This window comes from Myotis brandtii, unplaced genomic scaffold, assembly GCF_000412655.1.
Source record: "Myotis brandtii unplaced genomic scaffold, ASM41265v1 scaffold122, whole genome shotgun sequence".
In the NCBI taxonomy this organism is placed as follows: domain Eukaryota; kingdom Metazoa; phylum Chordata; class Mammalia; order Chiroptera; family Vespertilionidae; genus Myotis; species Myotis brandtii.
This window is the reverse complement of record NW_005354255.1, coordinates 2,241,511-2,256,078: the sequence shown is the minus strand read 5'-3', so window position 1 is coordinate 2,256,078 and position 14,568 is coordinate 2,241,511. Positions and strand designations below refer to the sequence as shown.

At 57.7% G+C, this 14,568-nt stretch overlaps 1 protein-coding gene and 1 pseudogene across 10 annotated transcripts; both read right to left on the bottom strand.

Moving 5' to 3' along the window:
- Positions 1-5: 5 nt before the first annotated feature.
- LOC106724838 lies at positions 6-1,688 on the bottom strand (annotated as a pseudogene).
- A 1,149-nt stretch (positions 1,689-2,837) lies between these two features.
- On the bottom strand, positions 2,838-14,562 carry MKNK2 (MAP kinase interacting serine/threonine kinase 2). 10 transcript variants are annotated; one of them, XM_014533683.1, is made up of 15 exons: positions 14,477-14,562; positions 12,971-13,061; positions 11,941-11,978; positions 11,637-11,724; positions 11,439-11,540; positions 11,259-11,356; positions 9,208-9,287; positions 8,411-8,484; positions 8,035-8,139; positions 7,816-7,871; positions 7,610-7,705; positions 6,960-7,154; positions 6,064-6,228; positions 5,275-5,318; positions 2,838-4,995 (listed from the first exon to the last, which is right to left on the bottom strand). In XM_014533683.1, the coding sequence occupies exons 1-15, from the start codon at positions 14,525-14,527 to the stop codon at positions 4,758-4,760; spliced, it is 1,521 nt and encodes a 506-aa protein (XP_014389169.1). In that variant the 5' UTR covers positions 14,528-14,562; the 3' UTR covers positions 2,838-4,757. The 10 variants fall into 10 exon arrangements, with proteins under 10 accessions (XP_014389169.1, XP_014389161.1, XP_014389164.1 ...); XM_014533675.1 differs by having other exon boundaries at positions 11,941-11,976; positions 12,965-13,048; XM_014533678.1 differs by having other exon boundaries at positions 11,955-11,976; positions 12,965-13,048.
- Positions 14,563-14,568: the final 6 nt, after the last annotated feature.

Below are 14,568 nucleotides of genomic sequence, written 5' to 3'. Positions count from 1 at the left end.
GCCGCTTCTACCTTCTGGGAAACCTCCTCTTGTAGCATCATGAAATCCTTTGGAGGTATCATGTGACATACTGAAACGCCTTGCTCTTCATCATGTGCCATGTATCTGCGGCCTGCTGGAAAGGTTTCCCGATCACCGTCATCTGCGGTGTAAAGAATGTCCCAGCCTCTGCTGCAGAAAACCAGCTGCTTCCTCCTATAGGCCAGCACCGAGCCCTTCGGCACAGTCAGCTGCTTCTCTCTCATTTTGGTCACCTCTGCCTCTGCTTTACCCTTGACCCAAATCTCCAGAGGGTTGGAGAATTTCCCTGAGATCTTCTTGCTGCTAAAATCCTGCAGCACAGGGCTCTTGACCAGCTCCACGGTGTCGGTCACAACATACAGGTTCACCCCTGCTTCCCGGCACTGCTTCAGGAAGGCCGGCTCTGTGTCCGGCAGTTTCCTCTTCTGAAGCTCTGTCCAGGTTTCATGTGGGGTGCTAACGATCCGGTACTGGAGGGAGCACTCTGGGCACACAGCAGTCTCCCCTGAGATGCCCACTTCTGCCCCAGCATTCACGCTCCCAGCCGCCTGCTGCTTCCTGACCACGGTGTAACTGAAGGCGGCAGGCACTTCCACAGCAGCGTCTGGGACCGAAGAACCTGGTTCCAGGATGTGCATGAGGGAGACATCAAGTGGTTCATCGGGTAGTTGCCAAAACTGAGAGCGAGCCTTCTTCCTCTGTATTAGAGAAAACTGGTGTATCTTGGTGGCACTCACCAAGCATTTGACAGGTCTGAGCTGTCGGTCTCCGAGCTCTTTGACCAATTTCTTGGTAATTTTCTCAAACATGGAGGGCATGTTGTTGCTTGCTCTGCACAGTTGTCTATCAGGATGTGGTTTCAGCCTTTAAAACCCCAGCTCTGCACCTGGTCGGGGCTGCTCTCTGGACTCCCAGTTGTATATTGTCTTGTCTTATAGAGAAAGGCTCCAATGGGTAGGGCTCCTTCCAATCTCCAGACTGCCTGAGGTCAGACAAAATCCAGAGAACAGAGAAGTGCGACTCCGCTGGTCGTGTTTTCTTCCCAAAAGCAGGTCCCCGACTCAAGTTCCAGGGCAATATCCTGCAAAAAGCAGCAGATGAGGCCCTCGCCTCCTCCAGACCAGGTCTGGGGCTGAGCTCTGGATCACGGTCTTATCTCTCAAGTCCTTCTCAGTTATGACAGGTATCTTGAACAAGGGCTAAAAAAAGCTTTAGGTTTCCAGGAAAACTGTGCCATTAGTGCAAATAGTTCCCATAGCCCCCTGTTCCTCCTATTATTAGCATCGAACATCAGCATTGCCACTGTCCTGTCAAGGGGAGTGTGGGGCAGCTTCCCGTCACAGATGTGATTTTGACGGTTCTGTGCAGGGACCTGTGAGGCCAGTGCCTGGGGGCAGCTGGGGAGCCCAAGCTGGCGTCTCCATTTACCAGGTGGAGCCTGGGCCCAGGCACCAGGGCAGCCAGTCACCAGCCTGGGAAAGGCTCCCAGGGGCTCCAGTTCCGGGATTTTCCTGCTGCTCCCGAAAGAGAGGTGGAAGGGCGGGATCTACCGAGAAGAAACCACCAAAATACAACGCACAGCAGAGGCTCAGAGAACAGGCTGTGCCTGGCTGCAGGACTTGGCAGGCGTCAGGGGGCAGGGAGCGGTCATTGGCATGGCCTGTTGGGGCTGGCACACTGGGGATCGAGCCCACAACTCGGGCATGTGCCCCTGACCGGAATCAAACCCAGGATCCTTCAGTTCACAGGCCGACGCTCTATCCCAGGGGTCCTCAAACTTTTTAAACAGGGGGCCAGTTCACTGTCCCTCAGACATTCCACACATGCGCACTGCGGGCCCGGGACGAGTCGGCTGCTAAGCAGGACAGGCAGCGGCGGAAAAAACACGCGGCGGGCAGGATAAATGTTTTCGGCGGGCCGCATGTGGCCCGCGGGCCGTAGTTTGAGGACCCCTGTCTAGGAGGTAGCTGAGCAAATAAATGCAGGGGGCAGGGCACAGGCTCAAGAGTGTCCAGGTTTCCTACTGAAGGGCCAAGTACAAGGTGTGCCACCTGCTGATCTCAGGTGTCTCCACAGGAGGGGTGACCTACTGCACCTCATGTCGCAGGGATCCCTAGTGCCCGTACCTTGCCAGGCTGCCTTCTCTCCAGACAGCCCAGAACGCCCCCTTCTCACCCCGCGTCCAGGCTGTCCCCAGATGCTGGCCGGTCACCTCCTCACCATGCCTGGTGTTTGCCATTGTGTGGTCTACTGGGCACCGCCCCCACCAGGCTTGTCATCCCTCATCTGACTGGCTTTGAGGGTGACAATGGTTTATTGGGTCCTTCTGGCCCCATCCACACTCCACGTGGGATCAGGTCTCTGCCCTGCTCACATCCCTTCCGTGTGTCCACCCCGGAGAAATGAACACATCCACATGTGAAATGTCTTCCATCTGTTTCCACAAATGAAAACCTGTGCACCTGTCCATAGCAGCACGGTTCACTGTGGCCAAACCTGGTAGCACGGACAGATGAATAAACACAATGTGCTCCATCCGGACACTGGAGCTTTACTCGGCCCTGAACAGCATTAAAGCGCAGGCACGAATGCGGATGAGCCTCGAACATGATGCCCAGCGAGAGCCTGTCACAGAGGGCTCCCGGGGCCAACACGGGTGGGTCACTCAAGGACAGCCTGTCCCCACCCTCACAGATCCCCAGACAAGCCAACCCCACATGCCCTGTCCCAACTCCTAGGTCACAGCACCACTGTCACTGAATGGCTAAGGCCACGAGGTCTGGGGCAGCTTGTTATGCAGCAACAGAAAACCAGAATGAGTTTTTAAGAGTTTTATTAAATCCTTACAAAACAGAATACAAAATTCCGGCATTGACAGTTGGTGTCAAGGAAAACTTTTGAGCTGTATCAGTTTACCTGGTACAGTGGAGTTAAAGTGCTTGGATGTCTTTCCCCCACTTTAAAAGAAAATTGTCTTTTTTTTCTATATTAACATGGAAACACTGCCATTCCCCCTTCCCTCAGCACCAGAGCAGCCTCACAGCCTGGGACTCCCTGGGGCCCAGGCCCTCATTCACAGTGACGGTTCTGGCCAGCCTCCCGGTTGCACTGGAGATGTGATGGGGGGAAAGTAAGTAGCTGCCCCACCTTTGAGAAGAAAATGCTGCTCACAGTCAGCTTTCCAGACTGAACTGACCACACCGCCTGTAGCCAGCGAGGCCCAGTTCTTTTACAGAAAGGCAGAACTCCCAGTCGTGATACCTGGAATCACTAATGGGCCAGAAATGATGGAGGTGGGGGTGGCCACCCACCCTGGGGTCTTTGGAAAGGCCGGTCCACAGATTCAGATGGCCAGGCAGGCATCAGCCCCCAGACTGCAACCATTGTACAAGACTTGGGGGAGGCAGTGTCTGAGACCCCCAACCCCAAGGCCCCCTGACATTCAAGTATTCTTCAAGAACAGGAAAGGGAAGTCAACTGATGTTCTTAAAATACTAATGAAACAGGATGAAAACTAGATGCCAGAGGGCTCTCCAGCTGGCCTGCCTGAAAGACCCAGCCAGAGCCCAGGCCGAGCTGCCCTGAAGAGGGCTGGGGGGCCGCCCACTGGCAGAAACACGTGCCTGAAGGAAGAGAAAGCTTGTATTGCATAGTGTTTCCCACCTAAGGACAAAGAGGGGAGTCAGAGTCTCCTTGAGCCCAGCAAGTCACTAGACATCTGACCTGGACTCTGGGGTGGGGAGGTGGGAAGGACAGGGAGGTTCCTGGGTGCCTGAGGGAGGCCATTCCCCTAAAGGTGGGCAGAGCAGGAATGCTGCCTTTCGGGTGGGGGATTCATCGGGAACCTGGGTCAGCCCTGGCTCTACGGAGGGGAGGAGACAGGGCTGGCAGAGCTTCCGTGTCAACTCAAGGGTCGACAGGGGGCAGGACGTGGCCATGGTCAGACTGAGCCCTGAGAAGGGGCACTGGGGTGCCCGGGGTGGGAGATCTACGGGTCCCCCATGTTGGCTGACGAGTGCCAGTCCAGCCCCTCCCATTCCTCCAGTGCCCCTTCCCCCTGCCCCAGGTAGACAGAGTCCCCAGTGGAGAGGGTGGGGAGTAGTGGTAATGGGTGCAGCCTTTCCCCATCAGCTGCAACTTAAGGTTCTCAGTTAGGGGTGGGGTGGGGTCCATGTGGGTGGCTGTTCACTCCACCTGCCCACACCCAGGACTCCCCTGGCCACCAGGGTGCCTTTCGGGTGAAAGGAGGTGCAGGGTTAGTCTGGCCTTGAGAACACTAAGGGCAGGGGAGGGGGAGGGGCGCAGGTGTGTTCCCGGGTCCCCCAGCTCTGGAAGACAGCAAATGTCCTCCTCTCCTGAGTCACATTGGGCAGGGACCATGGGCACAAGGCCTTTCACAGTACAGCTGAGCCTGTACGGCCAGGGTGGCAGGGTGGGGGCATGCGCAGCACATGTGCCCTCTGCTCTTCTCCAGGGTGCCTGTTTACTTTTAACACCATTCAAAGGAAAAAAATGGGGGTGGGGGACAGAAAAAAAAAGGAAAACCCAACAGCAAAAACTTTATATAAAAAGATACCCCCCAGCTGAGCTGAGCTGAGCACAGCACCTCAGAACCCAAGGGGGGGTGGGAGTGGGGGGTGTTGCACAGCCTGCTGGTCACTGGCTGGCAATAGCTTAAAAAAAATCTTGAGATCTGATGGGGGAGGGGGTGACCTATGTACAGCAGAAGGGAGGGGTCATGCATGGTCCCCCACCAGGACCACGGGGGCTGCAGAGAGGCTGGCTCGCTGCCGCCGCTGGGCCAGCTTGGACTGGGATGGTGGGGACAGATGCAGGTAGCGTGAGGTAGCTCGGATGACCACGGGCTGGCCCTGCCCCACCTCCTCCAACGCATCCTCCTCGCGCTGGGCCAGCTGCCGGTTCATGGCGATGGCCTCAGCTGCGAAGGATGTGAGGTCTTTGGCACAGCTGTTCCTGGGGACAAGACGGGACAGTCACCAAGGAAGGAGAGGTGGCTGCCAGGTATACCCTCTGCTTCCCTTAGGACCACAGGGTCTGTGCAGTGCCCTGGAGGAGGGGCTATGGCCCCAAGCTCCCCCGCCCCCTGGCCTGGGACCTAATCCACCAGCCCTACAAGGTCACCCAGTTCTTGAATGGCTTCCCTTACAACTTAAAGAGAACTTATTTTGCATTTTTTAAACACCTTAACTTTTAACCTCCCCTCTCCAACCCGAGACCCCATGCAGGCCTCACCTCTGCAGAACCATGGGCGTGGGCAGGGTGTTCTCTGGGGCGCACTGCAAGGAGACCAGAGAAGCGGGTCTAGAGAACACAGCCAGGCTCATCCATCCTGCCCAGGGCCAACCCTCCCAGGTCCCCCATGGCTCTGACACCAATAAGGGTTAAGGGGAACACCTGCCTGGAAGCTGGGGCAAACAGGATGCTGCAGCCCAGGTGCCTGTGGTGGGGGTGCCAGTGGCTCCCCAGGCCTGCCTGCTCACCAACCACCCCGCCTAACCATTCCCAGCCCAGCCCCTTTCCCTTCTCGATCCATGGGTCTCCTCATATTCCCAGCAGTTCAGAGCCCCCTCTACTGGCTACCTTGAGCAAGCAGTCCTTTCTCCCCACAGGGCCCTCTACCCTGGTGGCCCCAGCTTGGATGACCACTGGCAAGGACAAACACCAGGCTCTTCTGGGATCGGAGGGGATGGAGCCCTGTCCGAGGCTGGCCACCCACCCGTCTGCCCTGTGGCTGAGTTGAGCTTGCTGCTCTGTGCCAGGCAGGAAGTGATCCCATTGCCTCTAGGGCACAGGCCAGGGATTTGCCAAGCTCCTACCAGCAGATGGGGAAGATTTCATAACTGTGCCTGGGCGCCCAGAAGATAACTGACTGACCTCCAGACCCACATCACAACAAGGAGTCCTGACCCTGGGCCCCAAGGGTTCTCCAACACTTATTCAGAGTCACAGCCCTGGCCCATTGGAGACTGGACAGAGGCAAGGACCCCATGTCCGGCTGCCCCCAGTGGGGCTGGCACTCACCCCCTGCACCCAGGGGTGCTGCAGGACCTGGGCAGCACTTAGCCTCTGCTTGGCGTCTCGAACCAGCAGCTTCGAGATGAGGTCTTTGGCAGCGAAGGAGATGTGGGCCCAGTCCTTCTCTGGAAACTCATACTTGCCCTCTTGTATGCTCTCGAACAGCATGTTCTGGGGAACACATGCAGGAGGGGTTGGCTGCAGCCAAAAGGGCCGAGGCCCAGGTCCTGATCTCTGATGGGCAAGCCTGGACCCCAAGGGAGCTGGGACACTAAGTGACAGGCTCTCTCAGGGCCCCAGGCCTGACCTGTGGCCCAAGAACCAGGTGCAAGGACCCCAGACTACTACCCAGACAGGGATGGAACTTGGGCCCTGGGATCAGCTGGCAGGATGGGGAACCCTAAGGGGCCAAGGAAGGAGAGAAAGAAAGGTCTGGGGGGGCCTAGCCGGTTTGGCTCGGTGGATAGAGCATTGGCCTGCAGACTGAAGGGTCCCAGGTTCGATTCCGGCCAAGGGCCCACGGGTTGCAGGCTCAATCCCCAGTATGGGGCGTGCAGGAGGCAGCCGATCAATGTTTCTCTCTCATCATTGATGTTTTTCTCTCTCCCCCTCTTCCTTCCTCTCTGAAATCAATAAAAATATATTTTTTTTTTAAAAAGAGAAAGGTCAGGAGAGCCGACCTCCTAAGGACTCCAGGATACACATGAATCCTGAGCCTCAAATACTGCATAGAAAACAGGCCTCACCCCACCACAGCTCCCTGACCAAACTGCTCTATGCTGAAAGGCAGGAGACCTACACCCCGAGAAACCCAGGAAGGTCAGGCAGGCCAGCATTCCTCTGTGGATGCAGTCAATATTCAGGACCGGCCCTAAGGATTGCACAGGGCAGGGGGTGCGCACCTGGCAGGCCGGGCAAGCCTCACCGCGGTCCCAGCCGCAGTCGCTGCCGCAGTGGCCCACAAAGGGTGGGTAGCCACTGAGCAGGATGTAGAGGATGACACCCAGGCTCCAGAGGTCGCAGCGCTTGTCATAGATGCTGGCCTCCTCGCTGAAGGCCTCCACCACCTCAGGGGCCATATACTCTGCAGAGCCGCACTGCGGGGAAGAGGGGGAACGGTGATGACTAGATGCCATGGGGGAGGGGGACGCCACTGGCAGGGACTTTCCAGTGTAATGTGAGGCAAGGGACTGCCCAGTCACCTGAGCCTGAGCCGCAGTGACTGACAGCTCTGTTCGGCCAATTACAGGCTGACGACGGATGCCAGCCCGCCCCCACCTGACCACAGCCCCGCCCCAACCCCCGCCCTGCCCAATCAACAGGTGCTGGAAGCTCGCCCCTCCCTGCCTGACCGTGGTCCCGCCCCATCACAGCCGAAGGGCCAATCAGCGGCTGTTGCTAAGCGAAATCCCGAGTTTCAAGGCCCCAGCACGGAGACTACAAGCTGCCCCACATCTCTCCTGGAGGTCCCAAACCACTTCTTTGGACAGAATGTAATCCTGTCCCCTTCCCCCGCCCCTCCCAGCTCGCCCCTGACCCCGTGGGTCCTCACTGGGGTTAGCAGCTCCGGGGTGGAGATGGGGGAGCAGTCCCCATTGAGTTTGATGCCACTGCCCAGGTCAAAGTCGCAGATCTTAACGGGGGAGACCTGGGAGGGGATTAGGAAGCAGCAGTGAAATGAGGTGAGGTGGCTGGAGGTCCTGTCCAGCCTGCACAGGGCCCGTCCCGCAGGGAAGGCCAACCCCCAGGGTCCCTCACCTGGTTGGGATGCTCACAGAGGATGTTTTCCAACTTTAGGTCCCTGTGGGCGATGCCTGTGGGCAGAAACATCAGGGAGTCAGTGGTGGGATGGGTGTATCTTTAGGGAGTCCTGGGCAGCTGTACTGGGGGCACGGCTGGACATCCATGGGACCTAAGCATCTTTGGCAGGATAGCAAAAAGTAGGTGGTACCCTGAGCAGCCACCCCCATCAGCCACCTTTGTTGTGCAGGAAATCCAGGGCGCTGGCCACGTCCTGCACCACCACGCTGGCCTCCAACTCATTGAAGTGTCGTCGCTTGTGAATGTGGCTTAGGATGGAGCCTGGGGCCAGGTCATAGTGGAAGAAAAAAAACATGTAAGAATAACCCCTGTGTCCCCAGGCCACTGCCCAGCACCCACTCCCACCTGGTAGGGAAGCCTCCACTCTGGCCTCCTCGGACCCAAAATCCTTGACCCGAGCTGCTGTGTGGACAGGAAGCTCAGAGCCCACAAGCCTCCTCTGATGTACGGGCCCCTGATAGGTCTTCCGAGGTGGCTCTGAGCCCGTAGCCCATTAGGACCTAGCTGGATGTGTCTCCCAGGCCCCACATACCGCCCCGCATCTTCTCAAACACCAGGTAGAATCGGTCTTCCTCCTCGAAGAATTCAATCAGCTCTAGAACATTCCTAGGATGGGGGAGGAGGGTAGGACAGGAGTGAGACTTCCTAAGGCCCTTGTACATGCCCAGTTCAGGGTCTACACCCCCCCCTACACACACACACACACACCTCCACCTGCCCACAGGAAGGCTGGGACTGGGCCCACAGGCTGCTTCCATCTTGCCCACCTCAGACTGCCAGCCTAACACTGGGTCCATTCACAACGGCCTGGGACACAGTAGGAACTCCCTAAATCAGGATGGGGAACATCCAGCCCTCGGGCTTTTTAAGCCTATGAAATCATTTGGTCTGGCCCTGCCAAGCTTTAGGGATGAATTAATTAAATGTTTGACCAAATATAGCAGGTTTTTTAAAATATAGTTTATTGATTTTAGAAAGTGAGGAAAGGAGAGGGATAGACAGAAACACTGACTGGCTGCTTCCTGCATGCCCCTACCTACTGGGGATGGAGCCCGAAAACTGGGCATGCGCCCTTAACAGGGAATCGAACCGATGACCTCTTGGTTCACGGTTCAATGCCCAGCCACTGAGCCACACCAGCCAGGCAGCAGGTTAATTTTTAAGTTGATAAATTTGTATGGCCCATGAATGATGTTATAATTAGCCAAATGGCCCTTCGCAGATAAAAGGTTCCCCACCCCTGCCTTAAATGCTCACTGGGGGTAAAGAGACATTCAGGCCCATTCATCCACTAAAAGATGGCTCGGGGCTGAGGGTGGGTCACATTACCTGTGTCCCTGGCACTGATACAGCATCTCCACCTCTCGGAAAACCCTACTCCGAATGTGGCCCGGCTGCTTCTCGATGATCTGAAACGTGTGGGGGTGGGGAGACACAGCAGCTGGGTCAGCCAGACTTTCCCCAGCCCAAGGGGCCTCCACCAGAAACTTTCCCTGCACTACACCTGAAACTGTTAAAGCTTTAGACCATTAGGATCTAGAAAGGTGGCTGAGTTCTCCTATGGGAACCCAGAATCTGCCAGTCAGAACTGCAGCATCAGCACAAGTGGTGGGCAACGTATTTCCCAAGCGGCACCAAGAGAGGAGTGAGTGGGACAGGAAAGGCAGGGAGAAGGAGCCAGCCCTATCCACTCCTGATGGAAAAAAGCCTCAGAGATATATTTGGAGCCTTGGGTCCAGCAAAATACCCCTTCACAATGTCAGGTTCCCTTGAACTAAGCAACCTCCCCTTCATGACCAGGAGACTGGTGGCCACCATGCTGACTCCCACACTATCCAGGGGACTAGCGGGACCTTAGGCACCTGGCTGCCAGCCATGCCATATCCACTTGCTTCTGCACCAAGTCCTGCCTCCCCAGTTCCAACCCAGTCTGGGTAGATGTCTGTGACCCCATGAGCCTGGGTGTTTCAGGCCAGCCCAGACTGGCCCCCCCGCCCACCAGCAGACACAGCTTCCCAGACCCCAGAGCCACAGGAAGCCAACACACACCAACGTCCCCAATCCTTTCTGGCACGCAGGAGCTCTAAGAATTAGAGAGTTCTGGGCCCATCCCCAAATGCCCCCCAGCAACGTTGCTCAGAGAGAGGTGGAGTTAGCAGGTGCCTCGGCCCCCTTTGCTGGGTGAGTGGACAGGCGGGGTCACCACCTACGCCCGGGGCTTCCTGCGCATCACAGTGGCCTGGAGGAAGGGAATGTAGTATGTTCCACAGGCCAGGCTCCTGCAGCAGGCAGGCACACAAGTCCACTGACCTCCAAGTCCTGGGCCTATGCATGCCCACCTGACTAGTGACAAACACACCTGTCCCGAAGAGGGACAGAAAAAACATATTCCAGGGCCTCTAGAGACAAAGCCACCAGCCACATCCTTCTACAATAACTGAAACTCATCCTGTCCCTTGGGAATCTGGCTAGGACCCCACTTCATAGAGAATACTGCAGTCCCTCAGGAGAGGGAGATGGCCTTCTGGGAGGTCAGACACAGTGTGACTCAGAGCCTCAATTTCCCTACTTGTCAAAGAGTGACAGTAAACCAGGCTGCCCAGCAGGTCCTTAGGAGAAGGCTACTCAGAGACACACCAGGTATTCAGAAGGTGCTCCATTCTTAGTGTCCAATTCTCCCGCACCATCACCCCCACTCCACCTGGGAGCTTCCAGGGGGCAGGGACACAGCTGCCTTTGTCCCTGGACTTCCACCAGGGCCTGAAGCATCTGGTCAGCTGGCCTGCCAGGGAGTACCTGACCTCCCTGCCTGGGCAGCCAGCCTCCTGTGAGCCCACCTAGCTCAGATGCAGGGTCACGAGAGGAGCCTGGAAGGTTTCTTGGAATGCAGGGTTCAACGGTCTAGCCAGACAACAGAGGTCACAGGGCCACAGTTCCCAGGCTGGACCCTGGGTCAGAGGCCACATGGGCATGAAGGAGGCTCTGCCCTGGTCTCCCTAAATGCTAAGACCCCTGGGCCCTAAGTATGGCGTTGCTTTTTAATCCTAGTAACCAATATGGGTAAAGCACTAGTTATGCCTGGGGACCAGCCTGAAGTAACCCAGCAGGTGAACATTAGCTTTGACCAAAGCCCTCTCAACCCCCATCCCACTCTCAATGGTCACTCTGGCACCAGGTCCGCGGCCACCTGCATTAGGGGCCAAACTTCATGGTCACGACCCACCTCTGCCTGGCCTTGGGGGCTCAGCCCAGGCTGACCTGGATTCTGGGGGTCATTTTTAGACACTGGCTTTCCCCAGCTTTGAGTCCAGGAGCTTGAATGCCAGATCTCAGGCATTGCTGGCGTGAGGTGAGGGGACAGGTGAGGGTGTTGTGCTTACCTTGACCGCATACTCCTGGTTGGTGATGAGATTGATGCAGGTCTGCACACGGGCATGGGCGCCCTCCCCAAGCACATCCTCCTGTAGCTGGTAGACATCTGGAGAGCAGAGATGGCAGTGAGAGCTGTCCTGGGCGACCTAGTCACTTCCCCTATCCCCAGCCCTGCCCTCCCCACTCACCTTCGAACCTGCCTGAGAAGCTGTCAGTTGCCCGACACCGCTTCTTCTTCTTGCCCCTCTTCTTGGCGTCTGGGATGTCAATGGGCTGGCTCGTGGGCATATCTGCATGAGACCCAGGCATGAGGCCCACTTGGCCTCTGTGGCTCTCAGGCCCCACCTGGCCCTCACCCACAGTCCCCTCCCTTCCAGGCCCCTCACCAGGGCGGGCTGGGCACTCCAGGCTGAAGTCAGTCTCCCCGGGGTGGGCCTGTTCTAGGGAGAAGGCCAGCTCGAAAGGATTCTGCCCCTGTAGTAGAGAAGAGAGAGCTCTCAGGCTGTAATGCTGCCAGAACGGCCCCTTTACAGAGTGACCCAGCCCTGTGTACATATGCCAAGGGGGAGAAAGCGGGGCTTCGCCTGACCAATGAAGAAATAGCCCTTCTACCCCCAGCCAGGGCCCTTGGGGCCACCAAGGTTAGGGTGTAGCTGTGCAGGGAGGAGGGGGTGCAAGTTACTGTGGCACCTTGGTTTGTTCACCTGCAGAATGGGGACAGCAGTCGGGAGATCAAAGGCAAAGAGCAGTCAGTGGGGGGTGAGTCACGAGCTCTAGGGCGGGGCTCCCCGCTAGTTGCCCTGCCTGCTTTCCCACGGCCTTGTGGGCTCAGCCCTTCCTGTGTCAAGGGGTGCCATCACCCTCCCTGCTTTATGCTGCTCTTTCTCCTGTCTCACCAATCCCCCAGAGGCTTACAGGAAAGCTATCCATGGGCTCCAGCATGAACACTGGGCTGTTCTCTGCCTGGGCCACAGCCTGCACTGTCCTGTTCACCCACAGAGACCCCCAGGAGTGAGCCCCACAAGCCTAGTACCCAGTGAAGAAACCAGCCCTGTTAAAGTGGGGCCCGCTCAATGTCACTGGATGGCCCCCAAAACTGGGGAGAGGGTACTATATCCTGCCCAAAGACGACAGGCATGCCAGGGATTGGAGAAATCGCCTATGGGGCAAACGGAAGGCTGTTACGATAAATGCCATTTCTGCAGAGCAAAAGATTTTGTATGAAGGCTGACAGTCCCTCCAATAAAGGCTGAGGGACACTGAGACCTGGCCAGGTTCCTTTAGAAGTTAGTTCTAATTAGCTTCCAACATCCTGATGGACCAGGCAGCCTGGGCCCTGGTGGGCATAGAAGGAGCCTGTATACATAATTGTGGTGCTATGGCCAATGCTGGGTGACCTGAGCCAAGTCATTGCCCTTCTATGGGCCCTGTGACAGCTGGGGTTGGGGTTATGACAGGAGAATTATCCAACAGAAAAGAAACTCCAGGAGAACCCCAGGAAGACCTGGAGGGGCCCACTCTGCCAGGCCAGATTCCTACAGACAGGAGGCCCGGAAGCCAGGCCAGCTGCAGAGGGTGCAGGCAGAGGTCAGAAAGAGCAGCTGAAAAACAGGCCGGCCCTCCTAGCCTCCCTATCCACCCTGCAGATAGTTGCTAGGAGGTGCAGGGGAGGAAGGAGGAAGGGAGCACTGAAGCCAGCCTGCTGATGCTCACCCACCAGTCCCTGTCCTTGCCCATTGAGGAGTTTGGCTCCCATGAGGACTGCAATCAATGCTCTGATAAGTCTCCGTCCTTCCACCTGGAAGGAGTGGCTCCAGGGTGGCCACAAAAGGGGGTGATTAGGATGGAGAGTGGACGTCAGGAAGCTGCCCCCAACAATCAAGTAAAGGCTCTAAGACCCAAAGGGACCAAACCTGGGTCTCCTCAGCAATCCCATACATCTCTCCCAGACCCCAATTCAGAAGAGCTGGACCCTGGAGGGCCACTTTAGAGCCAAGATTCCCTGTCCCATGTCCCCACTCCCTCCCTTGGGACTCCCACAGTCCCCCCTCAGCACAGGGCATGCACAGCTCCTGGGTGGCCTGCAAAGACCAGCCTTCAGGCCTAGGCAGTGTAGGCGGGCCAGGCCCAGGGCTGGCTGCGGGCCTTTAGTCAGCAGGCCTTGGCAGGAGGCAGCTGGAACCATCCAGAAAGTTTGAGTATGCTTTGACCGCAGAGCTGGCCCTGCCCACTGACCCTGTCTGAGCTCAGACACAGTCCCAGGAGTTAACAGACCACCGCCAGTAACATCTTGGGTCTACCACCCTTCCGCCCAGCCCTGGCCACTTGGGGGACATGCCAACGCTGTCACTATCCGGGAGTGGAAGCTAGGGTGCCAGGAGTGTGCACCGGGTGGGGCGCTGGCAGGTGAATGCTGGCTGGACAGGCCTGGGAATTCTAACCCAAACACACCAGGCTGGCTCCTCCCACACTGGTGTCTGACTTGCCTGTACACACACACACACACACACACACACACACCCAGGTCCTGCCTCCTCTGCAGGGCAACAGGTTCCTGCCCAAGGAGGCCCAGGAAAGCCATTACATAACTCAGCAGGCGGGTGGGGTGGCTGCTGACATCACTGCCTCCCCTGGGCCAGGCCGCATGGGGCCCGGCCCGGCCCGGCACCTGCCAAATCCCCCTAGACTTGCTCATCTGAGACTAGAACTCGGAAGCCTTGGGGCCCCCTTAGAGACTTCCCATTCTGACAGGAAACAGGACTTGGGCCTGGGAGGTGCACGTCTGGGGGTCATCCGATCCACACACACCCCTACTCTGCAGGCCACTTGGGAGGGGTGTTTGTCGGGGGAAGAACCTGCAACCGTGCCTGGCCTTTCTGGAGGAAGGACCTCACAGACCTCACGGTGCTGGGGACAGGCCTGTAGCCGACTGACGCCCCACCCAGCACTAGACACCTGGCTGAGGTTTGCAGGGGACACACAACCAAGGGCCCCAGGGACAAGGGCGCCTCGACCCACCTAGGGTTCCTGGAGGGAAGACCTGAGACCTCGGGGCCCATCAGCCTGGACTGTGGGCGCACGCACGGCTGGGGCAGCCCCAAGGCCGAGACCAACGCGGGGGACCGGCACCAGGCTTGGGGGATCCTGAGGGCGAGCTCCGCGCCCCTCCCACCGGCCACTCAGGTAGTCCAGCCCGCGGCGCCCACCAAACCAACCCAGCCCTCACCTTGAACGAACGATGGAAGCCCTGAAGTTCGGCTGTTTTCTTCTGCACCATCTTCTGTCCGGGCCCCGCCAGCGGGGGAGGGGACGCAGGGC

Bases quoted from the DNA above. Each gene is read 5' to 3' on its own strand.
- MKNK2 (XM_014533683.1), bottom strand. From the start codon at position 14,527: ATGGTGCAGAAGAAAACAGCCGAACTTCAGGGCTTCCATCGTTCGTTC. The intron at 11,357-11,438 runs GTGAGTGGGGAG...TCTGCTCTCCAG, and splicing joins CTTCTCAGGCAGGTTCGAAG to ATGTCTACCAGCTACAGGAG. The intron at 7,872-8,034 runs GTGGCTGATGGG...TTCTGCCCACAG, and splicing joins GGATTTCCTGCACAACAAAG to GCATCGCCCACAGGGACCTA.